The sequence below is a fragment of the Serinus canaria genome, chromosome 10, assembly GCF_022539315.1.
Source record: "Serinus canaria isolate serCan28SL12 chromosome 10, serCan2020, whole genome shotgun sequence".
NCBI classification, from domain to species: Eukaryota; Metazoa; Chordata; class Aves; order Passeriformes; family Fringillidae; genus Serinus; species Serinus canaria.
Window position 1 is genome coordinate 8030473 of NC_066324.1, and position 23026 is coordinate 8053498.

At 45.8% G+C, this 23026-nt stretch overlaps 1 protein-coding gene across 1 annotated transcript in view; it reads left to right on the forward strand.

Annotated features, from left to right (window-relative positions):
• Positions 1 to 23026, forward strand: part of FANCI (FA complementation group I) — a 24329-nt gene continuing 1303 nt past the window's right edge. Inside the window, exons 1-36 of the mRNA XM_009090004.4 lie at positions 1 to 152; positions 232 to 304; positions 848 to 978; positions 1382 to 1538; positions 1618 to 1675; positions 2113 to 2154; positions 2408 to 2531; positions 3423 to 3508; positions 3674 to 3806; positions 4035 to 4127; positions 4626 to 4762; positions 5554 to 5734; positions 6329 to 6416; positions 7582 to 7712; positions 8362 to 8432; positions 9322 to 9436; positions 9825 to 9947; positions 11029 to 11097; positions 12155 to 12256; positions 13067 to 13249; positions 13344 to 13465; positions 13857 to 14021; positions 14274 to 14453; positions 15727 to 15890; positions 16301 to 16377; positions 16823 to 16939; positions 17648 to 17699; positions 18262 to 18389; positions 18512 to 18580; positions 18706 to 18793; positions 19099 to 19283; positions 19911 to 19967; positions 20051 to 20110; positions 20834 to 20920; positions 21949 to 22044; positions 22575 to 22700. Coding sequence (XP_009088252.3) covers positions 69 to 152; positions 232 to 304; positions 848 to 978; positions 1382 to 1538; positions 1618 to 1675; positions 2113 to 2154; positions 2408 to 2531; positions 3423 to 3508; positions 3674 to 3806; positions 4035 to 4127; positions 4626 to 4762; positions 5554 to 5734; positions 6329 to 6416; positions 7582 to 7712; positions 8362 to 8432; positions 9322 to 9436; positions 9825 to 9947; positions 11029 to 11097; positions 12155 to 12256; positions 13067 to 13249; positions 13344 to 13465; positions 13857 to 14021; positions 14274 to 14453; positions 15727 to 15890; positions 16301 to 16377; positions 16823 to 16939; positions 17648 to 17699; positions 18262 to 18389; positions 18512 to 18580; positions 18706 to 18793; positions 19099 to 19283; positions 19911 to 19967; positions 20051 to 20110; positions 20834 to 20920; positions 21949 to 22044; positions 22575 to 22700 — 3954 coding nt within the window. The 5' untranslated portion in view covers positions 1 to 68. The remainder of the gene's footprint in view (positions 153 to 231; positions 305 to 847; positions 979 to 1381; positions 1539 to 1617; positions 1676 to 2112; positions 2155 to 2407; positions 2532 to 3422; positions 3509 to 3673; positions 3807 to 4034; positions 4128 to 4625; positions 4763 to 5553; positions 5735 to 6328; positions 6417 to 7581; positions 7713 to 8361; positions 8433 to 9321; positions 9437 to 9824; positions 9948 to 11028; positions 11098 to 12154; positions 12257 to 13066; positions 13250 to 13343; positions 13466 to 13856; positions 14022 to 14273; positions 14454 to 15726; positions 15891 to 16300; positions 16378 to 16822; positions 16940 to 17647; positions 17700 to 18261; positions 18390 to 18511; positions 18581 to 18705; positions 18794 to 19098; positions 19284 to 19910; positions 19968 to 20050; positions 20111 to 20833; positions 20921 to 21948; positions 22045 to 22574; positions 22701 to 23026) is intronic.

Here is a 23026-nt window from a genome sequence, read left to right on the forward strand (position 1 = left end):
GGCACTTCCGGGCGGGAATTTCGGGGCACGGAGCTGCGGTCCGGCGGTCCCGGCCGTTCCCCGACCCCATGGCGCAGCGCATCCTGTCGCTGGCGGCCGAGGAGGGCCCCGAGCGGCTGCAGGAGGCCCTGCAGAGCCTGGCGGAGGGCGAGGTGCGCGGTGCCCGCGGGCCGGGCGGGGAGCGGGGATGCGCCGCGGGCGGGCGGCTCACAGCGTCCTCTTGTCTTGCAGCTGGGTGACATGGTGACCAGGCAGGCCCTGAAGGGCAAGGAGACTGCAGCTCTGCTGAGAGGGATCTTCAAAGGTGGGTGATGTCTGCGCTGCGCTCGGGGGGCTGCGGCCCGAGCCCTGGCGGGGGCCGGTGGGTGCAGCACACAGGAAAGTGCTCAGCAGCGCAGGGAATTGTCATTTCTGGTAAGAAACCCGCTCGTCAGGGCTGTCACAGGGAAGCACGACATCCAAAATACATGCGGGGAGATAGCAAAGGGTACTAGAGCCCGTGGTAAGTGCGATTTGCTTTTGAGAGCCCTTAGGTACCTTGCAGTAGCACTCAGCTGGCCAGGTGAGAGCTAATTGCCAAGCTGCTTCTTCTCAAAGTTTTGACACTTCCTGGTCTCCTGCTGCAGGCTGAGTGAACCACGGGATGTGGTAACAGGGTGGCCGACTATTTTATCCAAGTATCTCATTTCCTGTTCTCTGGGGTTTTTTATTTATTTTGCCAGGCAGGTAAAATAGGAAGTTGCCACCAGGTGACAATTTATCCCTGCTGGTTTCCTGTCGTTTCGCAACATGTTACTTGCATAACTTTTGTCCCCACTCTTTTGTCCCTCTATCTGCTTGCTGTAAGGCTCCCCCTGTTCCCAGAGAAGCGGTGTTCTCAGGAGACTCCAGGTTTACAAGCACTGCGTCCCACTAGTGGAGTCAGGGGACCTGCATTTGGGCAAGGTGTCTGAAATCATAGGACTGCTGATGCTGGAGGTAAAGCTCCTTTGGGCTGGCTTTCCTGGGCTCTGCTGAGTATAATTTAATTTGTAACTTGAGATACTTCACTAAGCCACTGAGGAAAATTAGTTGTATCCTTTCCATGGATCTTCCCTAGACTAAATTAGCTTGTGTTGGAATTGGCTCAGTGTGTGAACTTGATTATCTTTAGATATTTAATCCTAGGCTCAAAACTCTAAACCTATAATCACATAATCTTGATTTATTGCTCTGTTCTGTAAAGAACAGTACAAACCAGAGATATCAGGGCTGAATTCCTTGAAAGGGAGCATTTCCCTGTAAGAAATTCTGTTTTCTGCTGGGTTTTGGTGACAGTTTGGATGTGTATGTGGAATTCTGTGTGCTGCCTCAGGCTCTCTCCTGTTGTATGTTCTCCCAGGCCCGCCAGCTGCCAGGCCACGCATTAGCAGAGCTTGCCAGCCTGTTTGTGGATGTCATTAAAGGGGGCAGCCTGACCAATGGGAAATCCTTGGAGCTATTTTCCACTGTTCTCACGGCCCTGGCCAGTTCAAAGGAGAACCTGGCTTATGGGAAAGGTAACCCCCTATCAGCTCCTTCTCTGCATCTTGTCCTCCCTTCCTCTGGAATCAACTCCTAAGACTTTTGCTTTTTCAGGTGAACTAAATGGGGAAGAGTTTAAGAAACAGCTGATAAATACCCTCTGCTCCAGCAAGTACGTATGTCTGGCAGGTCTTGGTTATGTGTCAAAATACTGTGTTTCACATTGTGCTTGGAAAAGGGCATCACCATGGGCTGTGTGTCCTGTCATCCTTGAATCTGTGCCCTCTGTGACAGTGTCTTCTGTAGCTGGGAAAGCAAAGGAGCAGCCTGTTCCCAGATCTTGTGAGACTGTTGCATGAACTAGTCTCAGGAAGTGCTTGTTTTTTATTCCTTTTCTGGCATTTGTTATTAAAGAGGCTGGGGCAGTTCAGAACTATGGAAATGTGGGTGGTTGGATTGGTGCTGATGATTTCTGGTGGAAATCTGGCATCTAATTTTAGTATCAGAATGTAACAGGGAAGTGGTGACATTGAATAACTGTGTAGGAGGGAAGAGCTAAATAATAGTTCAGTTTGCTCTCAATCTTCCAACAAATCTTTGTTTTACCAGGTGGGATCCTCGGTGTGTAATACATCTTGCCAACATGTTCAGGTAATTCTTTTTCTCTTCAACATCAGCTTATGCCATGGTCCTGTCTGTGTCCTGTTTCATAAGCAATTTGGGGCAAGTACAAATAGGAGGTCTGACCATACTGGGCAAAGCACCATGGATGGTTGCTCAGTGAGCATTCACACCAGATTTGGATGCAAAACACATCTGGGCCATGGTATCGTGGTTTTTATTCCATGTGTGAGTGAGTCTTGGCAAATAAATTAATGAAAAAAAAAAATCTTTGATTCAACAGGGATATTCCATTATCAGGAGAGGAGCTGCAGTTTGTGGTGGAAAAGGTCCTTAGGATGTTCTCCAAATTAGACCTGCAGGAAATTCCCCCTCTGGTCTATCAGCTGCTGCTGCTTTCTGCAAAGGTAAAAGCTCATGAGGGCTGGGTTTCCCCCAGGTTTAGTCCAACAGAAAGAAAATGTCCAGAGTGATCTGTAGTCTGGATTTTGGCAGGGATTCTGAATGTTCCCAAACCATGCTGTAGGGACACAACAGAATACCTGCAGGTTTTGTTCCCTCTAACTCCCTCTTGCCTGAAGAAGCTCACTGCTCAGAGAAAGATGGGATCTTGCTCTTCCTTGTGGGAAAAGAAGCAAACCTTTGGGAAATAAGGGATGAGCACAGAGCTAGCACACAGCAGAGAGGATTGGTTTTTTTCAGTGTGGTTTTGCTCACTCTATTATTATGCTACAATAATAGCTAATGCACTGTGAGTGTCTACTGGGCTGTAGTCTGACTTGTAGTGGGAATGTGTCATCTCCTGTGCTCCTCTCCAGAGCAGAGGCTGCCAGGGACATCTCTGCCCTTTGACAGGGTGATCTGGCTGTTTTCCTTGCTTCATTTGTGACCAAGTCAATGCCAAAATGATCCAAAGACAAATTATATGTGTGTTATAGAGGGTCATTTGGGTCCCCTAGCCAAAATGTATTGTTAGATTTAAGGTTAGGAATTTGAAAGCCTTCCCAAATTGATTAAAACATAAAGAATCCTTTCTAATTAATAACAATTTCAAAAGAAGAAAAAAAAAAAGACAATCAGAACACCTGAGAGCTTGAGTTTCTTCCAGCTATTCTATAATGCAGTCAAAAGAAATATGAAAACTGGAAATAAGCCATAGAGGAGTGCTTACCTGCCTTAGCAATTTATGGAGGGAAATGAAGGATACCCTGAGATTTGTGAGAGGTGTGGGAATTGAGTATTGTTCTCTGGGACACTGCAGGCCCTGCAATGGCTTAATATAATGTCCTGCCTTGCAGGGCAGTAAGAAGACTGTTTTGGAAGGAATCATCAGTTTTTTCAATCAGCTGGATAAGAGACAGAAGGAAGAACAGAAGGTTCCAGAGTAAGTTCTTGCTCTGTCACCCCTTTCTTTACTACCTGGGTATTTGTAGTCACACTACTCCTGCCCAGGGCTCCTTGAATTTGAACACTTAAACCTTGTACAAGAACATCCTTCGTGATCCATAAGGAATGATTTCTGGCTTTTATTTTCTGGTAAAACTTACAGGTCAGTGGACCTTGAGGTGGCCACAACGCCCCTGGACCAGCTCCGCCACGTGGAAGGTACTGTTATCCTCCACATTGTTTCTGTCATCAACCTGGACCAGGACCTGGGCGAGGAGCTAATTAGACATCTGAAGGTATGGCAAAGATGGAGCAGCCACTGTTCTTGAAGATACTGAAACAGGGTTTAAAAATTTAATTTATTTTCTGGGCAAGGGATTTAATAATTTTTGTGATTGCAGTCATGTTCTCTTTAGGGAGTGCTGTGATATGTTTGAAGAGACATCTGCCTGATGGCTGCATGAACTTTCAAGGTGTTTCAGTAAAGACAACAAGTTTTCTCACTGCTCCTTGCTGTTTCCTAGACTGAGCAACAGAAGGACCCTGGTAGAGCCCTGTGTCCTTTCAGCGTGGCTCTTCTGCTGTCAGTTGCTGTAAAACACAGACTGCAAGAGCAGGTATGTGCTTGATAACCTTGCAGAGAGCTTCCATGGGGATGCACTCTGCACTCCCTGTAAAGGAAAGGAAGGAAAATGGTTAGGTCAGAGTCCCATCAGAATTAGCCTTAAAATGGTTTCAGGTTGCTCGTGGGTAGGCAATTAGATCACTGGTATGCTGTACTTTACTGAACACTGTAAAAGACCCCAGAGCAATATCACAATTTTCCAGAGCAGTGATTCCTGTGGGTTGGTATTATAGGATGAGAAGAAAAGCAGTCTATTTTTCTAATGTTTTGGCTCTGTTGTGGCCACATGAAGAGCATCTGGCAGCAAGTCACCCTCCTTGAGGCACTTAATGAGACTGGTGTATTTGTCCTGACAAAGAAGTGAGTTAAGATTTTTGGCAGGCTGTAGTGGAACTTGTGTCTGGCTGGTGCTCTTACTGGAGCACACCCAAGACTATACAGGTCCCATTTCAAAGATCATTTCCTCACACGTAATGATTTTATGTTCCAGATATTTGATTTCTTGAAAACATCAATCACAAGAAGCTGCAAGGACCTGCAGTTCCTTCAGGCCTCCAAGTTTCTGCAGGATTTGTTTCCTCAACAATATGATATAACTGCTGTCATTTTGGAAGTGGTGAAAAATAGGTGAGTTGCTGCCACGTGCTGCAGAACATTCAATGAGCTTTAGAAGCGGGGAGAGTTTCAGCTTTGTTAAAACACTCTAGGATGCTAAATACTTCTGACCATGTGCTGGCAGGGATCAGTGTCAAAATCCAAAGGTTTTAGCCCAGTTTTATATTAGCGAATTAATTAAAAAAACCAAACAATAACATGCGGCTGTATAAATCTGCTCCTTCTACCTCAAATCTCAAGCTCTGGTGGTACAAAGGACTAAACTGATCAAGGCCTAATCTGCAGTGTGAGTCATGTTGCTGGCTGTAGTTTGTGTTCTGATCAAGGGATGAGGAGTAGGTTCACTGTTTAATCTGGTTCACTGGTTATTCCTTTAAACATCCTGTGGGATAGCTCTGGTATGTCACCAGTAGTCCTTTAGTTTCATGGGAGGCATTCCTCTTCTCTTTTTCTCCAACTTGAAGATCTTGACATCAGTAGGGTACTCATGCATTCCAGCTGTAGCCTGCTGTTATGTTCAGGTCAGACCTGAGCAGCACATCATTCCCAAGGGTGAGGAAACCTTTGGGCTGGAAAGGAATTCTGATGGAGAACCAGGACTGCAGAGATGTGCTGAGCACCTGTCCCTCAGCCTGAGGACAGCCACAGGGTTGTGAGGGCTGTCATCTTCCCTGCTGTCATCAGGTGTCTCTCACTGCTGCTTTGGACCCTGGAATGACTGCACAAGATTTTACCTCAGCTCTAATCCAGACTTTCCTATGGCTAAGTTGTTTCTTTCCTCATCTATTTAATGTTTTCCTCAGTGCATTTGGTTGGGACCATGTTACTCAGGGCTTGGTGGATCTTGGCTTCAGCCTAATGGAATCCTATGAACCAAAAAAGCCCTTTGGAGGAAAAGCTGCTGATAACAGTTATGGCCTTTCAAAAATGCCAGCCCAGCAGGCTTGCAAACTGGGAGCCAGTATCCTGCTGGAAACGTTTAAGGTAATGTAGGTTTTGGAGAAGGTTTTTTTTTGGTGGGAGGAAAGCCACCAAATTTCTGTTCCTATTCTACCCTGGTAAACAGTGTCAAAGCCTTGCCTGCTATATCCATTGTGAGTGTTTTGCAAACAATACTAGATTTTGTCTCCTATTTGACCCTTTCCAGCTGGAAGAGGCCATCCTCATGAAGACCTAATTCTAATCTGTTCCAGCTGTCATGATACTTCTGTAATCCCTATTATTATAAACTGTATTACAGTTTCCAAGAAACTGCAGAAGTAGAGAAATTCAGAGGTACAAATAAAATCTGACAAGGTGGGATTGAAACCCATTCATCTTCACCAAACTGGTAAATTTTGATCCCATAGAGGACTGGAACCGTTGTGTTCTGAATGTACTGTGTGTGCCTTGATGTGCTGGTTCTGATTGTCTAGGGATGAAATCTGAATCAACCTGGATTTAGCTGAAAGACTTCTGGGGACCGTCCTTGCTTACCTGTCAGATCTGGATTTGCTTTGTACTGTACAATGCCAGTGCTGTGAAGTACAGGAATATCTTAAAGGTTTTGATTTTTATTTATTGTTCTTCCTCATTCAGGTTCATGAGCCCATCAGAAGTGATATTCTTGAGCAGGTCCTGAACAGAGTCCTCACAAAAGCAGCATCTCCTGTCAGCCACTTCATAGGTAACGAAAAGAGAGAGAAATGTGCTCTGCTCTGTGGACAGTCACAACTCAGCTCCTCAAAACTCATTATAGAAGCACAGAATTTGGTTTGGGTTGGATGGGACCTTTGAAGGTCATCTAGTCCACAGCCTTGTAATGAGCATGGAGATCTTCCACTAGACCAGGTTGCTCAGAGCCTCATCCAACCTAACCTTGAATGTTTCCAGGGGTGGGACATCCACCACCTCTCTGGGCAGCCTGTGCCAATGTTTCACCACCCTCACTTAAAAAATTTCTTCTTTATATCCACTTTGAATCTACCTTCTTTTAGTTTAAAACTATTAGCGCTATTCTTACCACAACAGCTATTGTTAAAAAGTCTGTCCCCATCTTATAAACCTCATTTGAGTACCAAAAGGCTACAACAAGGTCTCCCCAAAGTTGGCTTCTCCAGGCTGACCAACCCCAACTCTCAGCCCATCTCAATAGCAGAGGTGCTTCAGCCCTCTGAGCATTTTTGTGCCCCTCTGGACCTGCTCCAGCAGGTCTCTGTCCTGCTTGTGCTGAGGACCCCAGAGCTGGACACAGTACTGCAAGGCTGTGGAGTACTCTCAGGGCTCTCACCAAACTGGAGTAGAGGGGGAGAATTCCCTCCCTCAACCTGCTGGCCAAGCTGCTTTTGATGCAGCCCAGGATGTGATTTGGTTTCTGAAGCACCTGCTGAAGTGACCTGAACCCAAAAAAATCAGTTGTTCCTTCTCTGACTGAGGTATCAGCTGCATCAGATTGCCTTGTATTCATCACAGGTGAAAAATATGTTTGCAGGCAGTTGCCATGGAACAGCTGACGCACAGAAAATCAGAATCATCAGTCAGTTGCCTGTTCCACGTTCCCAGCCTTGCCTTCTCCTCCTCCTTGGGCTTGGGAGCCACTGGGACTGCTGGGATGTCAGTGCTGCAGCCTCTTCCCTTGAATCTCAGTGCCCTCTGGTGGGGTGAGGCCCTTCAGCTGGGCTGGGAGCATTTTTAGTGCTTGGTGTCTGCAGTAAACTCAGTTTGTCAGTGACCTATCAGTGTCATGGAAGGTCTTTGATTAGTCTGTAATTGTTAGCTCTGCAGACATCTTCTGCTCAGGCTTTTCTGGCCCCTTGACATCAGCTGTTTCTTTTTGTCCTTTTATTTTTCAGACTTGCTGTCCAACATTGTTGTGTCTGCTCCTCTCGTGCTTCAGACTTCATCCTCCAAAGTCACAGAGACCTTTGACAATTTGTCCTTTCTGCCCATTGACACAGTGCAAGGGCTTCTCCGGGCAGTACAGGTAAAGCTTTGCATTTCTCCATGGATCTCTTTGCTACTTTAGTTCCAGTGACAGCTCTGGGCCACAATTATATGCATGATCTGATAAGCCTCCTCATGAAATAAGCCTTCATTCTCTGCTGTGGGTTGTTTGCTGTAGCATGGAACTGTTCTTCAAGCATGGATTTGCATGTGCCCTCTAGCAAAAAGCATATGGTGTGGTCTGGCACAGGACCAAAACTGCTCTGTGCTGACCTTTCATCTGGAAGATGCCCAGATGCTGCACCCTGTAGAAAACTAAGTCCACAGTGTTTAGCTGAACAGCTGTAGCTGTCATATTGATTTTTCTCCTAAGCTCCATGTTAGTGTTCTTCTTTGCCTGGGCTGAGATACTGCCCTGGTGTTTTAGCTTTCATCTGCTTTCTCCAACCTGGGGATAACAGTTATTTTCCTAAGCCCTTGCACTGTGTCCTCACTAACCTGCTAAGGTGTCTCACTGTCACAGCTCTATGGGTTTTCTTGTCTATTTTAAAATGTTTTGGTCTTCCTACTGTACTGATGACAGTACTGGAAATGCAGGGCCAGATGGGCCTGAGGAAGATGAGCTCATATGCCCCAAGGGCTTGGCATGCCTTAGTGTTTTTCTCTCCAAAGGTTATTTTCCTTTCCAGCCTCTGCTCAAAGTCAGCATGTCAGTGAGGGACTCCCTGATACTTGTTCTCCAAAAAGCTATCTTTTCCAGGTAAGCCAGGGAGAGGATTCTTTGAAAAAATTTCTGCAACTCACTTATGGTTTTTGACCAGAAGTATTTTTTGGTTTTGGCTAAGTATCTTCTTACAGTGTTCTTCCCATAACTGGATAGTGACATCTCCTGTCCCTTTAGCCTGAAATTGTGGTACAGTCACAGCTCCACTGAATGGTAACAAAAATCCCAACCCCCATCTAAATGACTGGGATTTGCAAGTTCAGAAATCTGTTGGGAACTCCAAATACATAGGCAAAATTAAAACCAATTCCAACATGTGTCTAGCACAGCTGAATACATCCAGGGAAGGTCTGGGAGGAGCCACTGATCAAAATGCTGAGCTGCCATGTTCCCTCTGATCCCTTACAAGGTATTGTCTTGGTCATGCTTTGAGCAAACCATCCTGCTGTGATTGTAGACTGGATTTTGTTGGCCAGTGGCTGCCTGGTTATGAATATAGAATTCAAAATTCAATATTATTTTTCAAAGCAAGGGACTTGGTCTTGGGAAAGACTTGGCTTTTCTGTGAGTAAAGCAAAACACCAGGTTTCAATAGGAATTTTCCAACTCTGAGGTCTGTGACACTCTCTCAGCTTTCAAGGGATATTTAATACTTGGGTCTTGGCCTGGGCTTTCCCTGAGTGTGAGCATTGTAAGACAGAAAGGAGATTGACTATTGTGAGAGTGTAGAGCAGGGGAGTTTCCAGCAAGCTGCCCAGGTCTAGACTGTTTGGGACTGTACTGCCCTTTTGGGAAATACAGGGCAGGCCCCAGTCACTCTGTATTTGTGGCCTTTTTTTCATTGCTGAGTTGATATTTTATGTGCTTCTGAGCTTCTTGCTTCCACATTTCCTTACATAACCCTCTTTCCTGTCCCAATTCCCAGGCAGCTCGATGCTCGTAAAGCTGCAGTCGCTGGCTTTTTGCTCCTGTTAAGAAATTTCAAGGTTCTGGGCAGCTTGACCTCTTCCCAGTGCAGCCAGGCCATTGGTGCCACTCAGGTGAGTGCTGTTCTGCAGTCCCTGTGTGGCCATGTGACACAGTCTGGTGTCTAATACCCACTGTTTGAAACAACTCAAAAGGCAAGTGTTCCCCCGGCATGGAAATACTTCTTTAGTAAGGATTAGTGCTGGAAATCCAGCAAGGATTTCCTTCCTGTAAGGAAAGCTTTTTAGTAAAGAGAAGCTGGCCTAGAGATGTTGCTTCTCAGAGCCATTCTCTCCTACAGCACCAGTGCTCTGGGGAGCATTCCCACTGTTCCATGATAATGATGAGGAGCCTGGCAGCACAAGGACTATCTCAGTGATTGTTCAGGGGCCAGACCCTTATCACCTTGCTCCTGTGTTGTGATTCTGTAACCAGTATAACGTGACTAATGTTCCTTCTCAGGTCCAGGCAGATGTTCATGCCTGCTATAATTCTGCAGCTAATGAGGCCTTCTGCCTAGAAATCCTGGGCAGCCTGAGGCGATGTTTGAGCCAGCAAGCAGACGTTCGACTCATGTTATATGAGGTAAACATGGTTTCTTCTGTCTCCTAAACAGCCACAAGCTCTTCTGTGGTCTGATCTTCTCTAGCCTCTGGTAAATAACAATCATGTTATTGTGAAAAACAGCCTTTCAGCTCAGTTTTGTTCTTCGTGTGTAACATGTTTTCACTCCTGTTGCTGTTTTTTTGGCCGTTATGCACCCAAAGACACGTTGATATATCTTCTTCAGCTCATGCATTGTTTAAGAGCAAAAATATGTCAAAGTCTGTCTTGCTGTGGTAGGGCCTAGGGAATGGGAAGGATGTTTGATGTCCTGTGAGGAGGAGTGATATATATAACAGGCACTGGATAGATGTGGAGCTGTTGAGAGTTAATTATGAGCTCCAAAGAAAGCCCTGTCTGGACAGTATGGAGAAACTTCCTTAGAGACTGCATCAGGGATCTGTCTTTTCTCCTCTTCTTTTCCAAGTTTCTATAAAACTTGGCTGTCCTTAGGTCTGTTGTGATAGGCCTGTTATAAAGGGCCATTTTTGGGCGCATATCTTAGGTTATGTTATAACCATGGGGTACCACCTTGAGGAAAAAACCCTGTCCCAGTCAGAGAGGTTTTGTTTCCTTTTTGTCTTGGGTTGGATTGACCTTTGATGAGCTGCAAGTTCTGGGTGTATTCGTCACTGTTGCTAGAAAACTTGTGCTTGCTTTATCCATCCACTGAGTTTTCTCAGTCTGCAGGATCTCTTGCCTCCTACAGTTTCCCCACTGGCTTGTTTTGCCTTTGAAGCAGGGTTTCACAGTTTGAAGTTGGATCTTGTACTTGTGTTAAATAGCAGTGAAAGTCACTCTGGGCTTGATGCCACCGCTGCTAGGGAGATACAGCTTGTGAGAGGGCCCCTGTGAGGAAATTCATATTTTTTCTGATTCATACCTTCTTTCTGTGGTGCCTTTGCTTTGCCAGGTATGGAGTTTTACACTGAGCACATTGTTACTTCCTCATGGTTCCTTGCGGTGCCAAAGTGTCGTTGCAGCCTTATGACGCCAACTTCTTATGCCTGTGGTTCATTTTCTCTGCTGTGTCAGCCAACTTGTCCTTCCTTCCTGTCTCCAGGGTTTTTATGATGTCCTTCGCAGGAACTCCCAGCTGGCCAGCTCTATAATGGAAACACTGTTGTCCCAGGTAAAGTCCTGCTCCCTGGTGGGGCTGCAAAATTCTGCACTTCAACCAGTAGGGCAAACAGTTCAGGTTAAATATTGGAGAAATGGTTTTCCCTCATACTGGAAGCATGTTTGGGTGCTGTGACATTTCCCTAAGAAGGTGTTCAAACCTCTGCTACACTGAGACAGCAGAGGGTTTGGATAAACATCTGGAGACAAATTAATCTCCTGCGAAAGGTGGAAGAGGAAGGATCTTTTGGAGCTCTTTCCAACCCTTCAGTTCTTAGGTGTTGTGGAAAGTCTGAGCCCAGAGAAGTTCTTTGTGCTCTCCCTGTTCCTTAGCAGTGCACAGCAGTTACCCTCCCATAGTTCCCCAAGGATATGTGCTGACACAGTAATTATTATTGCTGTCTTCCCATCGGGAGAATACCCAAGTCCATGTAGGATCTGGGAGGATTAACTCATCCCCCAGCAGTGTTGCTCATGGCAACAAGACAATCACATTTCCTCAATCCATTGGACAGGCTGTGCTTTCTTTGAGACAAGTAATTTTCTTCCCTTTAATCATCCAAGGAGTTCATGCTGACTAATTCCAGCTTTCCCATGACAGTATAGGGTCTGGGAAAGGAACATGAACAGAGCCAAGACAGCTTTTGGGTAATAGAGAGCACTTAATAGTAAGTTGGTGTAAAGGTGTAAAATTTTATAGCATCATTTTGTATCTATAACTTTCAATAGCAGCAGCAGCTATTGATCCTCACTGTTTAAAGGAGGGGTAACACTGCAGGTGGGGTGCAAGTGATGTTACTTGTTGAGGCAACACAACAGCAAGTGGTCAGCTAATCTTGTTTGAGGGCACTGACGTGTCCTGGCTGAGCTACAGGAGCAACTCAAGAAGGGATTTTAATCACCAGTAGAGCAGATGACATGGCTCATGTACTTGTACAGTCCCCTTATCACAGTGCCAGGTTTTGCTCTCTAGAATGGGATACAAAGATGATTGTGCTATGTTTTCAAACATCCTAAGAGGCTCAGTTACCAAGTAACTGGTTATTTTTATTTCTTGTTTTCTGTGACAGATAAAGCAATATTACCTGCCCCAGCCAGACCTCCTGCCTCCACTCAAACTGGAGGGATGTATTATGGCTCAGGGAGATCAAATCTTTCTGCAAGAACCACTGGTAAGAGCTATATTGGTTAGCCACAGCTGCAAGCTCATCTGTTACTAGCATTTTAGTTGTCCTACATGAGCTGAATACCTTGTGCTTCTTCAGCCTCTTCTAGCCTGGAGCAATTCTTTTAATAGCAACAGAGCTGGACATCTCACCCCTGCCTCGGGCTATTTATTTGAGCTCCCCAAGCATAGTGGGGACCTGTGTGAAAAATGCTCTAGGAATAGTGTCCTTCTGTTATCCTCTATTGAGTTCACCCTAAAGGGTTTTTTTCCCACCTTTAACTTAATTCCACATAAAATAGTTGTGCAGTGTGTGTGTGTGTAGCAGGGGAAAGGATTTGTCCTTTGGTTTTGCTCCTTTGAAATTGTTGGAGATGAGACCTCAATGATTTGTTGGATTTCCAAGAGAACAAATTCAAATTAATAATTTTGCTTTTCCCTAAGGAAGCTTGTGTGCAGTAGCACACCCAGGAAGGGTGCAGACACTTCAGCTAGAGTGAGAGTCCCTTTGGAAATTCCCTTTCCATCTCCTTCAGTACCTGAGGTGGCTGGGTGGAGGGAGCAGTGGGAGTTAAGTATTTACATCCCGTCTAGAAAAGCTCAGGCACAGAGCACTGTCTGAAGCTGGAACTGAGCAGCTTTGTGTGAGGTTACTGATCCCCTCAATTTGGGAACAAGGCATATCCTCAAGACTGAAGGCAGTTACAAAGGCAGCCACAGCTCTTTACATCCCACCAGAACAGTCTGGCTCATGTCCACTGCTGCCAGTGACCTCCAGCTCAGAGGCTGAGTGTGACTGTGTGGCTACTTCCTCCAGGCCCACCTGCTCTGCTGCATCCAGCACTGTCTTGCCTGGTACAAGAGCACTGTGCGTCTGTGCCAAGGAGCTGAAGATGACGAGGAGGAGGAGGAGGGTGTGGGATTTGAGCAAAACTTTGAAGAGATGTTAGAATCTGTCACACGACGAATGATCAAGAGCGAGTTGGAAGACTTTGAACTGGTAAATCAGATTTTCAGTTTGACTCAGTGGGAGAAGACGCTGAGTTCTTGTCAGTTTTTGAAAAGATTTTTCACTTGTTTCCTCTACCTCTCAGGATAAATCAGCAGATTTTTCACTGTCTTCTGGTGTCGGTGTGAAAAACAACATCTATGCCATTCAGGTGATGGGAATTTGTGAGGTTCTGATTGAGTACAATTTCAACATTGGAAATTTCAGGTAAAACATTAAATCTTACCCTCTGGCACTAGCTGTACTATTATTTGCCCAGCTCTTTGGAGTACAGCCTCTTTGCAGGCACAGGATGGTAGTGCCAGCACAGAATCAGTGATCTGAGCGTGAGTGCCTCGTGGCACAGCCACTCACAGAGCCTTGGGGAGTGTTTTCCTTTGGAATGTCATGTGCTGTGGGAGATGGGATCTGACATTTTGTAGAAGAGCAGGTTGAGGAGGATTGGGTGAGGTGTACACTGTTAGGGAGGCAGGGAGATGTAACAGGTTTTATCATTTAGGCAGCGTTATTGTGTAATTTGGCAGCTGAATCTTCAAGTGGGAAACTCCAAGAATGCATTTTCTCCATTAATGCTTTCTATAATACTATTTTATTGCAGTAAGAACAAGTTTGAGGATGTCCTAGGCCTGTTTACATGTTACAACAAACTCTCTGAAATCCTGAGGGAGAAAGCCGGAAAGAACAAATCTGCCTCGAACAACAAAACTGCACGGAGCTTCCTGTCCATGGGTTTTGTATCTACTCTGCTCACAGCTCTGTTCAGGTGAGAAGGTGTCCAGTCCTCTGTGGAGCAGAGCCAGACATCAATTCAAACCATGTGTTAGTGTGCTTGGAAAGGCTGGTGCAGCTCTTACCCTCTGAGTGTTCACTACAAGCTACCAAAACAACAGGTCTTTTCCACCCTCAGTTCAGCCAGAGATTTTATTTGCAAGTGCATATTAAGTTTTGGATCTCATAGGCCACCCCTGAGCTTCCTCTGTGCATCCCCAGTTCTCTGACAGTTCTGGTCCTGCAGGGACAATGCCCAGAGCCACGAGGAGAGCCTGGCCGTGCTGCGCTCTAGCACGGAGTTCCTGCGCTACGCCGTCAGCGTCGCTCTGCAGAAGGTGCAGCAGCTGGAGGAGACGGGACAGACGGACGGACCAGACGGACAGAATCCAGAGAAGATGTTCCAGAACCTCTGCAAAATCACGCAGTGAGTCAGTGTGGCATGTGGAGATATCAGCAATGAATTTGGGGGATTTTTGATTCTCAGGTAGGGTTTTGAAGGAAGAATGCAGTCCGTAACGGTTTCATACTGTTGCTGTTGCTGGGTTGGGGTCATTGCCTTTCTGTGCTCCTGAGAAATCAAGTGGAGGCACTACAGTTTCTGTGCCATAGTGAGTGATACAGCTTTAATAACTTGGCCTGGAAGAACCAAATGCCATCAAACATTTTCAGCCTGTTTCTGACTTCTTGTTCATCACTCATTGTCACAGAGAAGGTAAGATGATTACAGGCTAGATTCTTGAGGCCTCTGGAATGCAGCAGAGTTAAAATTCACTTCGAGCTACAGAACAAAACAGAAGTGTGAGGGACACAAGCTTTAGAAATCATTTGTTTAGGACTTCTGCAAGATGCTTGAAGACATTCATGCATCTAATCCTTTGGAAATCCAAGAATGTGAACCATGTAAATGTCTTTTGGAATCTAGGTCATATCTGCATGGGGTCTTTTCAGAGCCCAGTCAGCAGAGAGCACAAAATGCAAATTACCCCTGCCATGCATAATGCCGGTTTTGTGTCTCACCCCAAATAATAGAGGCTATTTTTGTTGCAGTCATTAGGACTACATGTGAGCTACATGTTTTGCGTGATTGGACATTGGAACAGAATAAGATCATCTGTGCAGGCAACAGAACTAATGAGAAGAAAGGAGAGGGAACAAAAAAGGGAAGAAGTGGGGTTAGGGAAGCAGGAAAATGATGTTTGCCTACAAATAGAAAAGTCTTCTTTGGGCCAAACAATTTTGCTTTCCTTACAGGTTTTTACTTTGCTTTGCCTGCCTTTACCTTTCTGATTTTATTTATAGTGAGCCCTGTAGTGAATTCTGACATTTCACAGAACCAAACTGCCACGAGTAAAGCTCTTTTTGTCACTGGTGGATTTGACACCAGTGGTCAGGGTAGTCTGAGAAAAAGGGAAAGCAGGGTGGAAGAAATGAGTGTAAAAATATGGATTTGAAATGGGATTGGAAGGTCCCTTGGCACCTGGAAAGAATTAAATTATTTAGCTGTGCAGGAAGAATGCAGTAGCTGTTTTGCTGACATTGAAATAAAATATTCTTAAAAAAGATCTCTTCCCCACCATTTTCTATAGGTAAAAGACCTTCCAGTTTAGCTATATTAAAAATGGGATCCTAAGAGTAGATCTAGTTCTTTTCCTGTGCAGCCAGCTTTACTGGAGTAAATCTCATCTCCCATCCCACAGGGTTCTGCTTTGGAGGTACACTTCAATTCCCACCGTTGTTGAAGAATCAGGGAAGAAGAAAGGCAAAAGCATTTCACTTCTGTGCTTGGAAGGTTTGCTGCGGATCTTCAACACGGTGCAGCAGCTGTACTCTGCCAAGATCCCCCAGTTTCTGCAAGCCCTGGGTAGGCACATGGCACCATTCTGTTCTGGTTTCTACCCTCCAGGTTCCAGCCCACGTGTGGGCCGGTAGAGACCCAGCACCCTTTATCCATAACTAGGGAGAGATGGGTCTGGTTCTTGTTTCTCAGCAACAAGGTGGGCTTAGCAGCATAGATTTTCACACCAGAGACAGGTTCTAGAGATATATTTTACCTGCCTTTATAGAGCTCTCAGTCTGTCAGCAGAGGATAGCTGGGGTCTGACACAGCATTCATCTATTTGAAGTTTGCCTTTAACATGTTTTCAGCTCACCGTGGTTCTGCAGTCTGTATTCCTCCTCTAGCTGCGAGCAGTCTTTCCCACTTTTGGAAGTAAATCCTGTATTCTGCTCTTGGCATTTAGCTTTTTTTCTGCACCTTTCTGTCTCTGCCAGATATTACTGATGGTGACGCAGAAGAAACGGATATTAATGTCACAGAGAAAGCTGCCTTCCAGATCCGACAGTTTCAGGTGAGTACCACTGTGTGCTGCAAGTGTTCCAAAGCATTTGGGATTCTGGCAGGAAACACTGCTAGCTCTCTGTTGCTTGACCACAGGGTTGAGTATGTGATAGCAACTGTGGCACTGATTCACTAGCAGTTCAGAGAAGTTTCTGATCCCTGAGGAAAGCTACTTTAGGGTGGGTGGATGTGCATGTGTGTTTACAGAACTCTAGGTTCTTCAGTGCAGCATAAACTTGCCTGAGTATTCTAAAAGTCACACTGACCATATGCAGGCTGTATGTAAGCACTCCTATCAAAAATCAGCACTTGTTCTTGAGAAGAGTCCTGTTTTTGTACTCTCTGTCATTCTCCTTGCTGCTGATCCCTTTATCTGCTCGCAGCTTCTGGTTATTTGCTTATGCAACATGCAACATATATTCACACTCAGGGAGTGTTTTCCTTCCCCTAACCAGAGGTCCCTGGTGAACCAGCTCAGCAGTGCTGAAGATGACTTCAATGCCAAGGAAACACAGTCACTCATCACTGTTCTCTCCACATTGTCCAAACTCCTGGACCCAGCCTCACAGCAGGTACTCCTCAGCCTTCACACAGTGGCTGGGTGTCATAGCCATGGGTGTGGGAAGGAGATTATCAGATGGGGTTGGCATCTGTGGGCTCTGCCACGCGTGCCCTGCCTCCTCCCACAGACCACACCAGGTCAAAGGGACAGTTCTGTTACACTGTGAAGGGCTCTCCTGTCACACACCTGCAAGCACACTTCAGAGGAAGTTGTCTTGCCATCCCGCTCCTGCACGTCCTGATCCTGCCTTTGGGCACCTGAATGATTTGTTTGCCTGAGCAGGGACTCCTAACGTAGCCTAGTTGTGGTGTGGCCTCCACATGGGAGTAGAGGCAAACAAGGCCAGTAGACTTTTGTCCAGTCCAAACTGGCTGAGTGCCTAATTCCTTCCATGCAAGGAGTCATTTTCTAAAGTGCCCCAATTTTACAAGCTAGGAGCTGCACTAACTGTGCCAGAAGTCTAGAGTCATCATTTACCTTAAATTAAATGGAGCTGTTACTCTGTCCAAAGAGATGTATAGCCATTACCCTGTCCTGGGTCTCAGTTTTTGACTTGTTAGTAGGCTAAGTGTCCCTTGTGGAACTTGACAGAGCACAGCTGGGTTTCCTACTCATCTTCCTCTGCTATGATTCATTGTCTTGGATTTTTATTACCAGTCGTAGTTTTGTGTTATGAATTCTGTTTCAAAGTCATGGTACCTTTTCTCCTCTTAAATAGTTCCTTCAGTTCCTGACTTGGACAGTCAAAGTTTGCAAAGAAAATGCTCTTGGTAAGTAAGCTCTGAGGAGCATGTTTAGATGTGATGTGTCAGGTCTGACGTTACACCCTTACATGGTCTGTCCTGGTTTTACCTCTTTGTCAAGATACATTCAGGTCCATTCTGTGGCAGATTGCCACAACATTGTGATATAAGTACAAGTTTTAGAGAGGGAGCTCCATCTCTAAAACTATTAGCTTTTCTTAACTTTCCTTCCTATCTGAAGGAAAGGAAGCCACTCACTACTTGACTTTTCTTCCTTGTTATTTAGGCTCAAATCAGGATTTATACTCTAGAAAGACAGTACTCTTTCCAGGGTTTGTGTTGCACTTCCTCAGTGCTTTTGGTCACCATTTTTCTATGACCCAACAGCTCCAGTGGGCCATGGTTCCCCTTGCACTATTACAAGGGATGCCTGATGTTTTAAACCTTGCTTTTGTAGCTGGAGTATTTTGTTAGGATTTTCACCTACTCCTGAATCTATACTGAGACTTTCCCTCACTGGATGTCTGATGTTCCTAAGTAGCTAGGCAAGCTCTGCACCTGGCACTGTGTCACTTTCTCTCCCCCACAGAGGATATTTCTTGCTGCAAGGGTTTGCTGTCTCTGCTCTTCAGTGTCCACGTTCTCTACAAGAGCCCTGTTGGTCTCCTGCGGGAGCTTGCACAAGACATCCACGCCTGCCTGGGAGATATAGATCAGGTATGATGCAGGAGCAGCTGAGCTCTTCCTCACATAGTGCTGTCAGGAATGAGTGCATCTCTGGTGCAAACTGTGACAGCAGTTATAGTTTTACCAGGATTTGTTTTCTCTCCTCTGCCCAGGACATAGAAGTGGAGGGTCGGTGCCATTTTGCCGTAGTGAATGCCAAGACTGCAGCCCCCACTGTCTGTGTGAGTCAGAACAGCATGTCTGTGACACCTGCAGTGTCCAGGACTACTGTGCTTGGAGCAGCTTGCAGGTTCCTGTTGTGCCAAACTCCTCCATAAACCTGTTTTGTTATTGGTTTCTGTCTCAGCTGCTGGTTCTGGGTCAGGTGGATAAGGTCCTTGAAGAGGTAGATTGGCTTATCAAGAAACTCACCAGTCTGGGGTCAGACACATCAGGTAATGAAAGTGATCCATTTCTTACTGTTACACCTTTGTCAAAAACAGGTAAAGACAGAGAGCAAAAAGATATTTGAGGATTTTGAGATAGCACCATCTGAGGTCAGGTTAAACTCTCCCTTGAGCTGGTTCCACATGAAAAAAGTAAGATAAGGGCCTTGTCATAAAATCTCTCCAGTGGTTATTTTCCCTTTGCCCCACTGGGGCTTTATGCATCAGACACAAAGATGGTCTTTTGTGCCTCCCACCTGCACAACTGGATTCATTAGATATATATTCACCAGATATTAATCTCTTTCTTCTAGAAGACCCCTCTCAGGCATCAAACCAAACTCAGGCTCTGGAGAAAGGTGTAATTCTGCAGCTGGGAACTCTTCTGACAGTCTATCATGAGCTGGTGCAGACTGCACTCCCAGCAGGGAGCTGTGTGGACACACTGCTGAGAAGCCTCAGCAAGACATACGCAATTCTCACCTCCCTCATCAAACACGTGAGTGTGCTCTGCTGACAGTGGGCTGCCTCTGAGCTAAAAACCTTCTCCCCATCTGCTGCAGCAAGCTCACAGTGACCCCTGGCAGCAGCTACGCTCAGGACTGGCCTGTTGATCTCTTGAAGGAGTTGAGCCCTTGTTCTGTTGGCTTTCATGCCCTCAATTTTGTGACCTTTCTGAGCAGTGGCAGTTGTACCAGTGGAGATAAAAGGAAAGTTTCTCTCCAGCTGAATTAGGCTTTGCATAGCTTGGAGTTGCTGTTTCCAGTGTGTGCTGTGGGTTCCTCTGCACATTTGTGCTCAATGAAGGGCACTCACAGTGTTCTCACAGTGCTCACCAGCCCTGCCCTTGCCACTCATTCCCATTCCCTGAAGCAGGACCTGGGGGAACTGGGCCATGAAACACAAGCCTGTGGAGCTCCTTTGAGAGCAGGTGGGGACTACCCCAGAGCTCTCCTCTCACTGCTCTGGAATGCAGACAGAGCATCTGGGATATAACAAGCCACTGGGAAGGATAGCTGTGCAAATCCTGTCCTCCCCACTGTGCCATTGTGTGAGCTGCTTTGAGCTCCAGCTGGACACAGGATGGGAACAGCACACCTAGAAGAAACTCCTGTTTTCCTTGCAGTATATCCAGGCTTGCCGCAGCAGCTCAAATACCATCCCAGGAAGACTGGAAAAGCTGGTGAGTGTGAGCAGATTTCTGGGGAAATGGCTCATTGCCTTGAGTTAGGAGTAACAGCAGCCTCTCTGTCTGCTCCTTTACAGGTGAAGCTCTCAGGCTCCCATCTGACCCCACAGTGTTACTCATTCATTACTTACGTACAGGTGAGGCCTAAATTAACTGGCAGAATCACAGCCAGTCTATCTGATGCTGAGTGGTGTATCAGCTTCAGTACACAGGCACTCTTGGGGATTATTAATCTTCTTGACATGACCTGAGTTTCTTACAGTTCAAGCTTTACTTTGTCAAATATAGCATAAGATTTCAGCACCATTGGGACTGAACATGCTGATTTCTGCTTGAGCTGGGTTTTAGCTGGGTTTTTTTTTCCCCTCTGTTCATGTGGGGTTTTTTGGATGAGATTAATACTGCTGTTAACCACAATGGCAAATAAAGGTCAACAACACTGCAGTCATCACAGTGTGAAGTAATGTGGGTGCCAAAGACTGCAGTACTGGAGCTGGGATTTATTTGCCTGGAGAGGACCTGGGTACTTGTGTGAGGACCATAGGAATTTTGCATCATATTGGGGAAGGTTTTGTGGTGTGCAGAGCTATTCACTGCTGGAGATTTCTCATACATGCATATTTCTGAATGTATAAAATAAACTATGAAATTAGTTTCTTTCTTGGTTTGTTTTTTGTTTTTTTGTTGTTTTTTTTTTTTTTTTGAGATCACATCTAATTCTACCCTTCTATTGCTACCTTTCTGTTATCGAGCTGGTAATGCTGTTAGCTGGCTAGAGCAAGGACTTCTCTGGCCTTTCTTGGCTGGCCTTTCTTCCCTTCTTACCCTCTAATGACACATCTTTTGGCATTCTCCTTCAGAACATCCACAGTGAGAGCTTAAGCTTTGTAGAAGAGAAGAAAAAGAAGAAGAAAGAGGATGAAGCTGCTGCAGTCTCCACAGTAATGGTAAGACTGACTCACTCCATGAGAACATGGGCAGGATCATATACCTCGAGGTTTGTGGTACCTGGTGGCTTCTTACAGATCACCAGACAATTGGGCCTTTAAGAACAAAATTTAATATACTGTAATTCCAGAGAAAAATCTAAAAAAGCACAACCAAACAAAATACAACCAAAAAAAAAAAACCACAACCAAAAAGCCATCTTCACTAAATGCGGCTTAAAATCTCTTGGACATGAAACAAAGGTCAATCTGGATAGTCTGCCTTGTCTGATATTTTTACCATTTGGGGTAAGCTATGAAATTAGAGATATGGGCTAATTTATTGGAACCGATGTTGCAACCTGTTTAAGTGTTTCTTAATTTTATCAGTACATTTAAAGATGAAGGAAGGCATGGATTCCACTAAAGTAAAGCAGTTGAAAACGACTGGATTATTTGTTTGGGAGCAAGTGAGCAGGCTGGCAGGTTCCTGGTCCTTGATGTCCTTTGTTTGTGCTCCCAGACAGCATTTCCTCCGTCTCGTCAGCTGTCCCAGACATTCCTGTGATGTTAAGGGTTTAAAAAAGCCACAAGTATGATCTTCCTAGCATTTCCCTGAGTGTATGGAAATGGGCTGAAATGCTGCATGTCCTTCACCACTCTGTCACCATGGGGAACGAACACCAGTGGTGGTGAATAAGCAGGACAACAATGTGGTGAAACGTCAGGGTGCTCCTTGCTTGGATGGCTCGTGCTTGTGGTGCCTTGGGAGAGCAGGAGCAGAGGAGCTGCTGACAGGGATGTCAGGGCTGTGGACTGCAGGCAGAGCACAAAACAATGCACAGGAGAGCCTCACTGCAGAACCATCCTGGGAGTCAGTTTAAAGCTAGTGACAAAGCTGGCAAGGCTTCCTGGGTGGGGCAGGGCTGGTACAGAGCAAAGCTACTGAAGATGCTTTTCTAACCTGGGAACGTTGTGGTCTTCATGTCACACTACAGTGCCATTTTGCCCTTCCAAATCTGACCCATCTCACACCTCTCACATTTCAGGCTAAGGTGCTTCGGGAGACCAAGCCAATCCCAAACCTGATTTTTGCAATTGAGCAATATGAGAAGTTCCTTATCCATCTCTCCAAGAAGTCAAAGGTAATGTAAAGCAGAGAGATCTGCAACCTGGACCTGGTGAACAGTGGGATCAATGGCATGGTGGAGGGCTATCGTTAAAGTCTTTTTTAATGCTCAAATTAGGAAGGTGTAAGGACCTTTCAGCCCTTTCCCATACTCCTGGCCCAACACTGCTGAACTGTTGCCACATTGATACCAGCCCATGCCAATATCAGTCCTGCCTGTGACATGTGGTTCCTGGTGGAGCAGAACCATGCACACTTCATGCCAGCTTTCCTCACTGTCCCCCAGTTTATGTCATGAAATGTACCACAAGAAGTTTCTACATGAGAGTGAGAGTAGCTGGCAATCACTTGGCTTTTAGGAAAATGTAAATGGACCCCTGGACTGCACAGGGGCAGGTGCTTTTGAAGCACAAAGAGTGTGAAATCCTGCATTATTACTGTGATGGACTCTGTCCCAGTGCTGTACAAAGGACTAGGGAGGGTAGGAAACTAAAGATGCTCATGGCTGAATGTTTCCCCTGCCTGGTTTCCCCTTGGTTGCTGCAGGTGAACCTGATGCAGTACATGAAGCTGAGCACCTCCCGGGATTTCCGCATCAACGCCTCTGTGCTGGACAGCGCCCTGCAGGAGCGCAACTCCGAGGACGCTGAGAACGAGCCGCACAACGAGCAGGTCAGAATTCATTTAGCTGCTTTTACTGATAGGTTTCCTCCTCTTTAGAAGCCAGCTGTATTTGTGAGTTGTGCAGGAATGTGTGAGGTTAGAACAGCTTGTCTTCCCCCGGTTAGCACTAAGCTGATAGGAAGGAGTGAACAACTTCTCTCCGAACACCCCTTATACCCCAGCCCACTGCCTCTAGCAGCCTTTATTTTCATGCACCAGCTCTGTGTCCCTGGTCTTGGGGAAGGGGAACTGTTGGCCAGGATCAAACCTTTGCAGCACGATGCAAAGTGGTTTTGTATGTAAATTTTGTAGATAAAGACCTGGCAGGGCAAATT